General features: G+C 40.0%; 1 protein-coding gene across 1 annotated transcript in view; it reads right to left on the bottom strand.

The window, feature by feature from the left end:
- Positions 1–15,468, bottom strand: part of CDC5L (cell division cycle 5 like) — a 93,285-nt gene that overhangs the window by 63,138 nt on the left and 14,679 nt on the right. Inside the window, exons 3-7 of the mRNA XM_089686060.1 lie at positions 15,219–15,380; positions 14,499–14,626; positions 6,004–6,103; positions 5,690–5,908; positions 1,566–1,713 (exon numbers count right to left, since the gene is read on the bottom strand). Coding sequence (XP_089542186.1) covers positions 1,566–1,713; positions 5,690–5,908; positions 6,004–6,103; positions 14,499–14,626; positions 15,219–15,380 — 757 coding nt within the window. The remainder of the gene's footprint in view (positions 1–1,565; positions 1,714–5,689; positions 5,909–6,003; positions 6,104–14,498; positions 14,627–15,218; positions 15,381–15,468) is intronic.

The raw sequence follows: 15,468 nt of genomic DNA, 5'->3' as shown, positions 1-15,468 counted from the left end.
AGGACTTTCTTTTAAATGAGAGTCCATGTAATACCATTTCCACATACGGAAGTGAAGTGAAACCTACAAGTTCTGGTCCTGGGAATGACACATTCTGGCACAAAGAATTCCGTGCTCAAAAGTGTCACAGTGGGGTTGATTTACTAAAACTGGAGAGTGCAAAATCTGATGCAGCTGGGCATAGAAACCAATTGGCTTCCAGCTTATAATTGTCAAAGCTAAATTGAACATATTGAACATAGAAGCTGACTGGCTACCATGCACAACTGCACTAGCTTTTGCACTCTCCAGTTTGAGTAAGTCAACCCCTGTGTGTAGTCCCTCATAAAGCTGGCAAGATAGCATGACACAAAGGCACAATCTAACCATACGTGTTGAGGTACAGCTCCATGTATAAACATGAATTTGTAGGTCACTAGGCTACATTAAGCCCTCTGTGTACTAGGTGCACCTGAGTTACCAAGCATCCCTACAGAAGGGGTGTTTTGCTCTAAACTGCATGAAGGATGCAGTAAGAGGGATTGTTTTTATGTATTGCTCAACACACCAAAATTCAGAGGTGTGACTGTACCCTTACCCCCTTCCTTAACAAGGGTTAATTGCGAATTAAGTCTGAAGGGTAGAAGAAAAGGCTGCATTACTTACTCCATTCCCTAACCACTGGCATTCTTCTCCCTGAAGATCTGGGTTGTGTGCGGGTCCTCATGTACAAGGCAGGATTATTAGTCCTGCATTGTATTCGATGAAGTCAGAGTGCGACCGCCCACCAGAGCCACAGGGAGGTACCAGTCACACAGCATGGAGGAAGACTTCTGGAGAAATGAATAAGGCTACGTTTTTACCGTGCTTTGCACATGTGAAAAAAGGACATGGGACCCAAAAATGCAACCACAGGTTGGTTTTGGTGCTTTTTTTGTTTTCAGGCACAAAAAATGCAGCAAGCAGGATTTTAAAAAAATGCCATGGATCCGTAACTGACCAGCGTGAAGAGTTCCATAGGACATAATGATCATGAGTTTTTCTTCCACTTTTGTAACGCAAAAGCCTAGAAGTATTACAGCTCATTCCTCTAACTGCAGACTTAAGTATTTAACCCTTGAAGTGTGGGAAGGCCCCACTGTAAGTGTATTTTTTTCTAGTGCCCAGAGATGGGCTTGATGGAAAAGTGACACTCTTTACTGATAACCAGTCGTTCTTCAGCAAGGTATATTCCGCCATCCACACTCCCAATCTGTCTCCCTGCTCCATCAGAGCCCTTGTTGCTATAAGGCAGTAAGGTGTCCCGGTATGCAGGAGCATGTCTTCCCTCATATGACAGTACATTGGTCTGAGCACTGTAATCGGAGACAAGAGGTAGTGAAATCGCCAACCCAGGAAAGCTGTGGCAAAGGAGCTTACTCTGGGTGGACTCCTAGTGCAGAAAGGTAGCAAAGGAGAGTGAATCTGTGGTAGATCTTGATGTTCCAGGGAAATCCACAGGGACATCAAGATTTTAGGACTACCTTGGGGCATAAACATCCCTGTTGTCAATATTATATTAGCACATATGTGTGCTCATTTTATACCTGGGGAGAAGGCAGAACTAATTTGCTTCTCTTCTTTGTCAGCTCAGAGACCCCACCAGTTGTCTGAAGGATGGCAGCAGGTAGATCAGATTCCTTCTTCCTTTTTATGTTCTGCTTGTCCTTTTTCCTCTCTCGTGCTTCTTTTTCACTGCAATTGAAAATTATGTGAGTGAACCAATTTACATTCAAGTGTTACTAAACCCAGGCCCCTGCATTCACTATATCTGGTCTCCCACAGCACACAGAACATAGAAATGCAATTATTTTAGAATATATAAACTGCTAAATACCTTTTCTCTTCAGCAGTTAGTGAAGTCTTGTGATTTCTATCAGTGTTCAGCTCAGCACTAGCTAAAGCTTATAGGAGTTTTCTTTCTGCTCTAGGAGGATGCAGAACCCCTGACCTCTGTCTGACCAGTGCTGATTGGCCCTTTGCTGATCACATGCACTCTCCCAAGAAAAAAAAAACCTCTCTAGCGATACCAAACTGAGCATGTGCAAAATGCCTACAGTTCAGTGTCTTATTAGGAGATAAGTCGTTGCTTAACCCCTTGACGCCGACGTCATACAAATATGCGGCCTTACGGAACTGGGCTTTTTTCCGCGGGGCCGCATATTTGCGTACCTGTCTTTGTGCTGGGAGGGAGCCGCACTGCACGCTCCCAGCACAAAGACCTCGGTGTCACTGAGAGCCCCCGGGTCCTGTTCTAACAATCGGGACCCCCGATTCCGGGTCACATGATCGCTGTGATAGCATCTGATTGGCTATCACAGTGATCAGTCACTGTGCAGCCCAGCCCCCTTGTTTTTTTCTCTCTATGAATGGAGAAGAGAAATAAATTGTATCTCTCTAACTCCTGGCATAGAGAGAAAAAAAAAAAGTTTGTGAAAAAAAAAAAGATAAATAAATATTAAAAAATTATATAAAAAAAATAAAGAAAAAATACCTAGATCAAGGTTTGATCTATTTCCGTGCCAGGATTAGTGTTTGGGTCAAGGTCAAAAGGTCAGGGTTTTTTAAAAAAATGGTATCGGTGTCAGTGTGTTTTAGGTTTAAAAAAAAAAAAAAAAAAAAAAAAAGACAAAAACAAAATGCGTACTATTGTTTCTGGGCAGTATTACGGGTACAAACAACAAATAACATACACATATATAGTATCGATGCGAACATCAAGAGCTGGAGAATTTATTTTGGGTTGTTCTTTGGTTGTAGGTTATGGTAGTAACAAGAAACACACAGCTAAATAAAAAAATTATTATTTTTGTATCATTTTGGGCCAGTTTTCCTTTGATAATAAAAAAAAAAAAATCAGGAGATATCCATTACCATTTACCACCAAATGAAAGCCCAATTTGTCCTGAAAAAAATGCAGTATAATTCACCTGGATGTAGAAAGTAGTTGTGATGATATGTACGGTTTTACTAACACATGTCAACGTTGCAAAATTCTGCCTAGGTATTTAGATTTGTTTTACCCTTAGGCGTAAAGGGGTTAAACAAGGGGAGGAACAGAGCAATCAGGATCAAACAGACTGTTTACACAATGCAGAGGATTAACCCCTTCCACAGTGAGCATGCTTTACTGCATATACAGACTGATTTTACTGTTGTGAGTTTAGTAACACTAAATACATGGCATGGATTCCTGGGTTAACCCTTTCTCTGCCAGAGCTGTTTTTGCATTTTGCACACTTAACCACCTCCCGTCCGGCTGTTGTATATAAACGGCTGGACGGTGGCAGTGCAGGGTCGGGTGGCTGTTTATAAACGGCCTCCCCGCCCCCTGCTTGTGCACGCTCCCTGGGAGCGCGCAGCACCGCGATCCAGTGCCCCCTGTGTGCTTCGGACACAATGGAACACCGATCGTCATACGGGACCTCTCTGATGTCACGATCATGTGATCACTGACTGGCCAATCAGTGATCACATGCAGAGTAGTAAGCAAGATGTCACTTCTGATCACAGAGGTCACATGGTACAAGGCTATTCACAACAGCCTTCTACCATGTGACAAGCTGTGCAAGAATACAGCCAGAGAGAAGGAGAAATTATTGCTTTTACAGCCTTGATGGGTGTAAAAGCAATCAGTGTAAAAAAAAAAAAAAAAAAAAAAAAATCATCACCCCCCACAAGTAGTACAGTGTCACCATGGTGACACTGTACTGCTAGGGTGACAGTATGTAAAAAAAAAACAAATAATCTAAAAAAAAATAAAAATGTAAAAACAAAATGTTTAAAAATTATAATTTTTGGTTATTAACTAATTTGGGCTATTTTTGTTTTACTAAAAATATAACAGAATACATTTTGGCCAAGATTTATGATGAAATATTATTTATTTGCAAAATTTTATAAGAAAAACACTTTTTTCAACATTTTTGGACTTTTTCATTTACATAGAAAAAAAAAATAAAAATCCCAGTGGTAAATAAATACTACCAAAATAAAGCTTTATCTGTCTCCAAAAAATGCTAAAATATTCATATGGTACAGTGTTGCATGACCGCGAAATTGTCATTCAAAGTGGGACAGCACTGAAAGCTGAAAATTGGTTTGGACAGGAAGGGGGTATAAGTGTCCGAACTTGAAGTGGTTAAAAAAAAAAAATAATAATAATTTCATATCAAAAAATTACTTAAAACCCCAAAACATTATATATTTTCTGGAGAATAAAAGGGTGGTCAGTTCAAATGTTTTATGCCACATAGGGGGACAAATGTACTCGGGGTGCGTGCAAGTGATTTACACCTGTACAGCCACCTGTCGGATTACCAGATTTACACATTCTCAGCTACTGTAGCTGTAAACTGGCCAGAAAGCACAAGTCCAGCCCAGCGTTGATATCCCATAGCTGGAAAATAGAGGATGAGGTGGGGGGCAATCATTTAGGCTGGCTGTGAAAGTGAATGTATACATTTTTCACCATGTTATCTAAACATATAAGAAACAGTGTGATGTAAAAAATCGTGTGTGTGTTAAAGAGAATTATAACTACCTTCAAAAAAATCTTAGTGGAATTCTCCAAGGAACCAAGTGTATGTAGTACCTGGTCCTGTTTTGACCCTCGGCCCTGTGATTTGTTATAAGTAAATTTTGCTATTGTGCTGCTTAGTTCCATCCCAAGCTGAAGCCCAAATTGTTAGCATTCCTATATGGAGGGCTACAGCCAAAACTACTTCTGCCGCCTCCTGTGCTGATATGTTTCTCTCTCTCTCCCCTGTCCCTCTCTCTCTCCCCTGTCCTCTACTGTGCAAGAGTGCAGAGCTTAGTAAATGAGCTAAAGTTTAACTTTGCAAAGAATATCCAATCATGTACAAGATGATTGGATGATGAAAGTCAGCAGAGGTTTTGGTCACTGACTAAGCTCTGGAGCAACTCAACTTGCAGAGTATAACTGTACTTTGCAAAGTGCACAGTCTATTTGCCTTTAGTAAATCAAACTGTAAGTTTACAAACAAAGCCTGGATGTACCAGGGATGATACAAAAACTATTCAAACCCACTCAACACTGGCACGGCTGTGATCAGTTGCTAGTATGAAACATAGGCTGCATTTATTGTTGCAGAATAGTTTGTATAAATAATAGTCGTGATCATGGAGCCCCGTACAGCCCTGTGTGTGATCCAATCTGTCCCCTCCCCTACTGAATGACAGTGCTCATTTCCAGCATATGCCTGCTGTACTGACGAGCGCTGTCAATCAACCCTTATTTTGTATTTGTTTCCATGTCAACAGCATGGTCAGACAGCAGAGGAGGGCAAGCTGTCCAATCAGGCTGCTCAGCAACTACCAGGCAGATAGGAATTGGTCCATTGGGGGACATTATTACAATATAATGTAACTTCTTTAAGGATTTAAAAGCCTGGTTTCCTCACATAGATTTTAACTACAAATGTAAATAGGAGTAGCTATATTGGCTTGTTACAAACCCAGGCTCCATTGACTGCCTTACAGCGATTCACAGTGGTTGCCTTTTACTAATAGTTCTTAAAATCCAAGTTTGTAGTGGCTGACTCACTGAGAAAACTGTACTCCCGTGTGACTGATAACTTACCTCAAAGTGTAGGTAAACCAAAAAAATAAATAAAAAGCTTGTGCTCAGAAACAGGCTTTAATAACTTACGATCTCAGCTCCCCATCCAGGTCCTGCTGCCGCAACTTTCTGAAGTCTGCATTCAGAGCATCATAGTTCTCTTCTGAGGTATCATAGAATCCTGGTGCGGGCTTCTTCTCAAATGGGATCTCAGCATTGTAATCCACACCCCGCTTCTTCTTTCTTTTCTTCTGAATCTCAATCCCTGCTGCTCGCAGCTCCCGCCTCTTCTGAAGAGCCGCCAAACGCCTGGGAACAGAAGCATCACAGAACAGAGTCAGCAACCATTATGCAATACACAAATAGACAGCATTGTGTCCACCTGAGATGATAAAGCAACATACCTTGCCTCCTCAAGTTGCTTTTCTCTAGCTTTTCTCTTGGCCTTCTTACCCTGAGTATTGGCTAGACGTGCTCTGGCTTCAGACAACATCTCAAGTTCGTCTGGAAAATAGAACCATTATATGTCTTTTTTTTTTTTTTTTTTTCAAACATGCACTGAATGTGTGACAAGACACAAGCAATGAAAAACACAACCCGAGTGAGAGTTCTGTGTATAATTTAAAGGTGAACTCCAGGAAGATATAAAACAAAAAAAAATGATTATATATATATATATATATATATATATATATATATATATATATATATATATTTATTACACATACATACACACACACACAAACTATAAATCTAGGTATTTATTAATAAATCATTAAAGTGTATCTTAAAAGGCAACTAATTTAAAGTAGAACTCTAATAACTTTTTGCATTTTTCTCCCATATCTTCCAGTTTCCAGTATATATTTAAAAACAAATACCACCACTTTCTACTTACTCTTTTTAAGATCTCTTGTCAGTGTTAGAGGTCCTCAGAGCAGAACGGTGTTTTCATAATTTTGCCCATTTCCTGTGAGCCCAGCTTGTTTACACGCCCTATAGGACCACGTCATCACGTAGGCTGGGCTCACATTACTCCAGAACTATACATACCTTTTTCCTGCAGTCTTTCTAGCTGGTCTGGTGACGTCACAGCAGCATCCACTTCTTCCTTCAGCAACAAAGCATTCTTCCAGGACACTCATGTACTGAGTGCCACTCAGTCCTGGTAGAATGCCCACTCCTTGTTGCCGAAGGAAGAGGAGGAAGCTTCTGTGAAGTTACTAGAACAGATAGAAGACTGCAGGGAAAAAAAAAAACAAAAAAACCTTTGCATAGTTTTTTGGGTTTTTATTTTAATACACACTTTGGGAGGTGGATCACAATGCACCATGTTCTGCTTTAGGTACCTGAAATTGACCTGGTCTTTTGCAGTTCCATACGCAGCTACACTGAGACTGAGAGGGGCAGGACTGTAAGCCAATCAAGTCCACTGCAAGTAAATGTACTCAAAGTAAACAGGCTGATGGGAGGGATACAAAATAATCAGTTTTTTCAACAGCTACTGATTAAATAAGGGAGGCTCTGAAGCTGCAAGGGTGCGGAAAAAAAACAAGCAAAAAAAAAAAAAAAAACACTTTTAAATGGTAATTTGAGATTTGGACATAATGAAAGCCAAGATGTTACTTTAGTTCTACTGCCCGTTGGCCTCTTTTTCAAACAAGACTAAAAGGTCTACATTAGGAAGGAACTGGGGTAAACTCACTACAGTGTATACAACATTATAGTTGTGTATTATGTCATCTTGTCATGATATTCCCATCATAATGTTCAATTCAGACACAAATATTCCATAGGTGTGCAATTATTTCTTCACAATAAGTTATTACACCATTGAAAGTCTTTATTTCATGTCACTGAGTTCCGGAAAAAATATTTTTATACTTTTAGGACTGTTTTAGCAATTTCTGTGAGAAAAAAAAATTTTTACATTGCAATTAGCTGCTCCTGACAGCTACAGAAAACAGTCAAACGCACAGCAGATACTGATATTTACACGCAGTCACATCCCAGGCAAGGTAGGTTTACTAGGCATACAGAGTAGACCCAAGGTCCCTGACTTCTTAAAGCGCATTTATGGTCTAAATAAAAAATCGTATATTCATTTTCACATTGTATTTCAATTAATTTCTACTCTTCTATTCTGAATGGTTTTGGTATTTATAAACTTATTTTGTGAAAATCCCCAAAACACATACATCCTTGAATTTTGTGATACGTAGTCACTATGTCCTGTGAAGGAGGCACTAGTGGTGCACCAAAATGGAAATTCAGGCGCTGAAACCGAAAATTCAGGATGCACTTGGCCGAAAACCAAAAACGGACAGTTTTTAAAAATGAATATATTTTTCGAACGCAATTTTTTTGGAACAAAATACACTTTAAGGATTAAAAAAAAAAAATTTGATAATTGAATATTTGGCACTAAGCACATTTATATTTAGTAAGTAGAAAATCATGAAAGTGGATGTTGAGATATAACACTAAATATTTATTATTAACTATTTGCCGCCCGCCCTATGGCCGAATGGCAGCCGGCAAATGTCATCAGCGTTCCGGGTGGACGCCATATGGTGTCCTCCCGCACATGCGCAGATCGCGCTCCTGCAGAGCCGTGCAGCGGCGCGATCTGTCACCGGCCGTGTACCTCGGACACGGCTGATGACAGATCTGAGTATCGGCCCCGTTGCCGGTACCATGTGATCTGCTGTGACCAATCACAGCAGGTCCCATGACAGTTGTATACAATGGATGGCTTCATTCATGCCATCCATTGTATACTAGTGTCTAGCTGTGAATGGTCACAACTAATCACATGCACATGTCATGTGATTAGCTGTGGCCAAATCACAGCAAAGCACAAAAAAAAAAAAAACCCTGAATGAATCGATGTCATTCAGGTAAATGCTTGCTTATAGCAAAGTAATTCTTTGCTATAAGCAAATCGTGTAAAAAGAAAAAAAAAAAAATACTGATCACTTCCCCAAAGTAGTACAATGTTACTATGGTAACATTGTACTACTTTGGACATAGTGAAATATGAAAAAAAAAATCTTAAAAAAAAAAATATATATTTTTTTTTTTTCATACTGTCACCAGTGTCCCTGATCCCCGCCATGCCAGTTATATGAAGATGCTGTACTGCACTGGTGACAATATGTAAAAAAATAAAAATAAAAGTGAAACTAATTTTTCTAATTTATTCATTTTCCGAAAAATTATGACAAAAAAAATACAACTTAAAAAAACTCGCCATTCCTCTTATGAAGTACATCGGACTGTCTACTCTGCAAAAAGGGATCATTTGGGGGATATCTGTACTGTTCTGACATTCTTGGACCTCAAGAAATTAGATTGGCTGTCAGTACTTCAGGATTGATCAATATTCAGATCTATACCATAGTTTGTGAACTCTATAACTTTCCTACAAACTAAAAAATACATCCTCATTTGGGTTATTTTCACCAAAGACATGTAGCAGAATACATCTTGGCCTAAATTTATGAAGAACAATTATTTATTTGTAAACTTTTATAACAGAAACAAAGAAAAACGTATTTTTTTTCAAAATTTTTGGTCTTTTTTTTGTTAATTTAGCAAAAAATAAAAACCCCAGCGGCAATTAAATACCACCAAAAGAAAGCTCTAGTTGTGTGAAGAAAATGATAAAATTTTAGTTTGGGTACAATGTTGTATGACCGCGCAATTGTCATTCAAAGTGTGAGAGCGCTGAAACGTGAAAAATGGCCTGGGCAGGAAGGTGTAAAATTGCCCGGTATTGGAATGGTTAATTTTGGAGCGCAACATTTTTTTATTTTTTAAAGAAGTATAAATACACATATAATGAGGATGTGAGTAATGTCAGCGAACCTTAGCACTAATTAATTCATACACAAAGTGGCTCACAAGTACTAATTTGCATACTTTAGAAAAAAACCAATATATAGCCCCATTTTTTTTTTTAAATATGAAAGATAATGTTACACTGAGTAAATCGATAACCAACAAGTCATGCTTTAAAATTGCACATGCTCGTGGCATGGCACCAAAACTACGGTACTTAAAAATCTCAATGGGTGACGCGTTAAAAATTTCTATAGGTTACCAGTTTAAAGTTACAGAGGAGGTCTATTGCTAGAATTATTGCTCTTATACCTCACATATGTGGTTTGAACACCATTTACATATGAAGGCATGGCCTACATATGAGTTCACCACTACGCCTGAGCACATGGGGGGGCTTTAAACATTTCAAAAAAAAAATATATTACTTTTTTTTTATATAAACTTTTTATATGCTCGGGTCCTCCAAAGGCATAGAGATGAGTGGATGTCATCTTTTCCTCACCGATCTCTATGCCCAGCGCTGGGATCGTTGGATGGGTTCTCAGGTAAGGCTGAGAACAACTAGGCGTTTGTGGCGGCGAAGGCGGGGTTATTTTCAGCACCTGCATCAGTACTTACTCTCATGTTGGCCGAAGGCCGATAGGGGTATTTTCAGCCGAAACGGTGCATCCCTAGTAAGCACTGCTGTGTCACACATTTCACAGAGCCTGAATTCTGAACTACAGAGGTGCTGAGAGGAGGAGTTTTAGAAAGTGGAATCATTACGGGAATCACTGCTTGCAGCAACACCATAGGATATGTTCTCCTTAGAAATCAAAACTAAAAAGCAACAGAAAATATGCAAGGCACACAAGGAATCCAGAAGTTGTGGAAAGAGATGGCCAGCAGATATACAGCACTACTGAACTGTCAAATAGAACTACTGTTAGCATTTCGAACCCCTTCCCCCCTGTTCCCTCTCCATACCACCTCCAAGTCTCAGGTCATAACCGACTCTATTGCAGATAGTACTCACTTGACAGAAAGACCAGGTCTGTATCGCCAAGGAGTCTACCATTGCATAGTAGCCTGGAAGCTGGCAAAGTCGTCCTACCATGGCAGATAAATGCATGTGCTTGGGGGGTGGGGCAGAGGGGTTCAAGACTAGTTTTGTAACACGCCAACAGACAACAGAACAAGGCTGCACGCAGTCACGGGGAACACCAACCTTCATAAGTCAGTGTTCCAAAAGACATTGTTCTGTGTACATTGGGAGCTGTACAACTGGTGCTAGTTTAACCCTGTGCATTACTATGTCTGCTATTTCATCAGGGACAGTTAGAACAAATGAGCAGACGTGAAATTTTGTGTGAAACCTGTATACCCAAGTTTACAGGACCCTTATAGTCTGTCATGCTTACAGCCCCTCTCTTTTGTTAATGATATCGTCCTTTTATGAAAGTTTTTTTTTTTTTTTTTTACTACAACTCTCTGTAAGAAAACACTGATTGTAAATACTGCACATATCCTTTCATTAGAATGTTATTGTTGCATGTCTATAGCCATATAAACCACTACCATCAGGCCGCTTGAGTACATATGTTATTTTCCATCGGCTTGCTGGTTTCATGCTCGCCCTCACTGCCCATATAAGCCTCACTCATGATGGCCAACTGATTGGCCTGAGGAAGGAGAGCGCATGCTCCGAACGCGCACCATATGTGGAGTTTTGGTCACGGGCTGCGTCACAACCCAGAGCCTCCCTGCTACCCCCCCCGAGCCCTGGAATCCACTGGAACGGCAAGAACAAGGAAGATTGCACAGGCTACCACACCATCACCAGACCACACAAACCCACTTACCAAGACATGCCTGTTTTTACTTCACACGTGAGTGTTTTATTCATTAAAATTTGCCTGGTTTTAAATGTTCTCTCTCTCCTTATCACTTTCGTCATTCACTGTGTGCACTGCTAGTAATTCAGTCGTGTCAGAGCTTACGGTGTTTCAAAGAGGGCAAGTTGCTGGTGCCCGATTAGCTGGTGCCTCTGTGACTGAAGTTGCTAATTTATTTGCCATGTTGCGAGGTACAGTATCAAAAAGGTTATGGCGGCATATATAGTTTCTGGGAAAACCTCATCTGCTAAGCATACACGCAGTCAACTGACCAAAAGAGGTATCAGATTCCATTATCCACCATCCAAGACTTATATTTGTCAATTCCCAGGAGAATTCAAGCAGTCTTGGATGGCAAAGGTGGTCCTACAATTTTGTTCTTTTATCATACTTTTACTTGTTTCCATAATTTTGTCCAACACACACACACCTCTATCTATCTGGTCTATCATCCAGCACCACAGTTGATTGCGGTCAAGGAAGAATCAAATCAACAGAGAAAAAAAAAACACTTGAAAAAAAATATGGGAAAAGAAAATATTAGTCCTAAGGCCTTTTTCACACAGGTGCTACAATCCAGTCTGCTTGTCAGTTTATCAGGCAGACCTGCTCAGAAGGTCCATAATTGTGTGGCCATTTATACCTGCCTACATCCAGGTCTCCTAAAAGAAACTTTGAGAACTGCATCCTCTTCCAATTCTGGCAGACCAGACCAGAAGTAGTAGAGTGTAAACAAATAGTAGAGTCCTTTTACATCAGGCTGCCCATAGAGCACAGCAGGGTCTGTCTATGTCCGCTCTGCAGAAACTGAGAAGACACAGATGTGACATCCACCCCATTCTGCTCTGATAAGCAGGGGATCATCACACAAAACCCATGCTGATTGAAACAGAATCCGCCCCATATGAAAGGATCCTAAATCCTATGCACTAGCCAAAAAACTAAGCTGTGTGTTGCAGGTGTGGGGGGGTTAGTTTGGTCACCAACAGGGGGCCGATCCTAGGGTGTGTTTTCTAGCTTTGGTTACACCTAGGGTCCTGCTCCTGCAGGTAGGGACATCAAACCCATCCATCATGAAGATCTGACTGTGTTCTTCAACGAACAGAGGAGAAAGAACTATTGTTTGTTTTGCTATTACAATGCTAATGTTGTAAAATAATAAGGGACCATAGAATTCCTTTAAAAAGGTACACAGTTCCTAACAATTAACTTTTCTTATTTACTCCCTTTTAGACCGTTAAACAATTAAAAGACTTCTGTTATAATCGGTTTCATAAGTCCAAAACAAAAACAAAAAAATCCTGGTAGGAACCTTGTCATCTTATAATTTGTTACCTTTAGAGCATTTATATTTATGTGTTTCTATTTTTTCCTCTTTGGACTAAGGAACCCCTCCCTTCCTACTTTATTTTACTTTCAACAATTCAGGCATCCTTTATGTTCTGACACCCACTCACCAAACTAAAGTAATGGAGTATTCACTCATGCAGTGGGTGATTGAACAAAAAAAAAAAAGGTTAAGTTCAGTCCTCACCAGCTGAGGGCGCTGAACCTCCTAATGAAATTTATGTTCACATGGGATTACAGAAGCAGACATCTGGATTTGTGTACATAGAACATCCTAGGGAAAATCCCCTTATGCAAATATATTTTTGCAATTAACGCCCTTATTAATATATATGTAAAGCCAAAACTTTTTTTTTTTTTCTCATTTTGGTTTGAGTAAGGGAGGGTTTTCTTTTTGCCATCAGTGCCTTGCTAGGGAGATTTATCTTCACTTCCTGCTCTGTAGACTCAATAGAAGCGAGGGAAATCCCTTCTTAGACATTTGTCATTGGAACTATTCCTGTTCTGGAGTCAACTCAATGCTGGATTTGAACGCACTGTCACTCTCTGCGGCATTGTGGTCAGGAAAATCAGAGAATGAATCTTCATAACAGAAGCCTAGATAGCAATAAAAACCCTAACAGAGGTTCTAACCCTTCACCACTCTATATAAATCTAAAAAGAGTTTTGACTTTATACTTTTAATTGTGCACATTTTCTGCCTGTAGCTCAACTTTAAAACAAAGGGACCTTAAAACTGGACTCCAGACAAACATATAAATACATAAAGTAGAAACGTATATGGAAGCTGTTTTATCCAACAAATGATTTGTATTTATACCCATAGAGTTCTGAAATGTACTAATTATATAAACACAGTCAGGAGGATGTTCCTTGTAACAAAGTGTTACTAAACCCACAACAGTAAAATCAGTCTGTATATGCAGTAAAGCATGCTTGTTATGCCCACTGAGGAACCTAAGGGGTTAATCCTCTGCATTGTGTAAAAAGGCTGTTTGATCCTGTCTTCTCTTATCCTCCTCTTCTTCCACTGTCCCCAATCCATCTGCTGCTGGTACAGAGCCCTAGGAGGCACTCTGCACATGCTCAGTTTGGTGTGTATTGCTCTTAGATTGTAAGCTCCAAGGAGCAGGGCCCTCCTAACCCTCTTGTATTGAACAGTATTGTCTCCCTTTATGTTGTAATGTGCTGAGCAAACTGTTGCCACTATATAAATCCTGCATAATAATAATATAGAGGTTTTGTGTGGAGGGTGCATGTGATCAGGGCCAATCAGCACTGTCCCACACAGAGGGTCAGGGGTCATGCAGACTTTTAAGACAGGCATGGGAGAATGAAAACTCCTCCTACAAGATTACCTAGTGCTCAGCCAGCCACTGATAAAAGTCACAGGACTGCCATATTCTGCTGATAAGAAATGGTATCTAGCAGTTTTTAGATTTACTAAAATAATTGCACTTCCATGTTGTGTGTATTGTAAGAGACCAGATATAGTGAATGCAGGGTCCAGGGTTTAGTAACATTTTATGGAATGGTAACACCAACCTACCCCTGGCTTGCTGTTTGGACAGTAAAGTAGCTGCTGACAGCTTATTGATTGTCAGCATATTCACATACCTGACTGTCTCCCAGTTTGGCCACAGTCTTTCCCAGTCTAAGCTCTATGGTACAGGGGACTGCAAGAAGCCGATACCAGGTCAAATTCAGTTACTCACAATGGTTACATATACAAAAAAAAAAAATGCATCACTGTATCAATGATTAAAGAGCTGCACTCAGTTGTGCTTTATATTGGCCTGGAGTTTAGCTTTAAAATGTGTTGAATGAAGCACCTTCATCCATGTCCACCGGGTCTGGTCTGGCAGGTTTTGTTTCTGGATTTGGGTCAATTTCTCCAGGTTTAAGCTTCCTGGGGTCATCTGCGGCCTCCTCTTCATTATCTCTCTGTGCAGCTTTATCTCTGATTTAAAAAACAGAAAAAAAAACATATCCTTACACATATGCAAACACTGAAATTGCCTGCTGCAGCCTGACAAAACAGATTCAACAACCATGGAATAAAAGAAAACTCTTACCAGCTACATGCATGCAGAGGCAAATGGCACATTTTGTTTTCAATGTCTGCATTAGTTGTGTATCTATACATACATGTTGTAATGGACTCTAAGGTTGCCAGTGTGGTATAACCAAATATCAAAATTATACAAGTCAGGAATCTCCTTTAAAGAATTTATAGGGACATTTAAAAAAAAAAAAAAAAAGGGGATCCTTGGCTGTCACCAGGGTCACTAGATCTTGTATCCCCACTGAAAGATTTCTCCTTTATTACTTTTCTTGGGACAATCCAAAATTTGGAATTTTCTTTAGCTTTAATTTTCAATGATCTAGTATATGGTACAAATAGAGAGGGTGAATTTCCCTGATGGGGGCACATACAGCAACACACAGCAGATTCTGGCAGGTACAGACACAACAATATGCACATGCGAGAAGCAGCATATGAGACATCAGACTTTGACAAACCTTCACTGGCACCACTAATCAGTACTTACAATAAGTATTCATAATGTTCCAGACACTGAGCTGCTGTGCGGCCTATGATTGGGGCAATAGTTCTCCATTGTGTAGGCATCAGCTTGGCCAAGTGCAGCAGCTTCTCTTCCTCCTCACGAGACCATTCTGTCTTCTTAATACTAGGGTCCAGCCATTCATACCTGTCATTGAGGAATACAACTGTGAGCATTCTTGCAGCAGAATGAACATTACACTTAAACTCAACTCCAGCCAACATTTCCCAGTCCA

The sequence above is a fragment of the Staurois parvus genome, unplaced genomic scaffold, assembly GCF_062004578.1.
Source record: "Staurois parvus isolate SC_StPar_1 unplaced genomic scaffold, SC_StPar_1.0 ptg000390l, whole genome shotgun sequence".
NCBI classification, from domain to species: domain Eukaryota; kingdom Metazoa; phylum Chordata; class Amphibia; order Anura; family Ranidae; genus Staurois; species Staurois parvus.
Note: the sequence above shows the minus strand (reverse complement) of the source record. Positions and strands in the feature narration are given on the sequence as shown.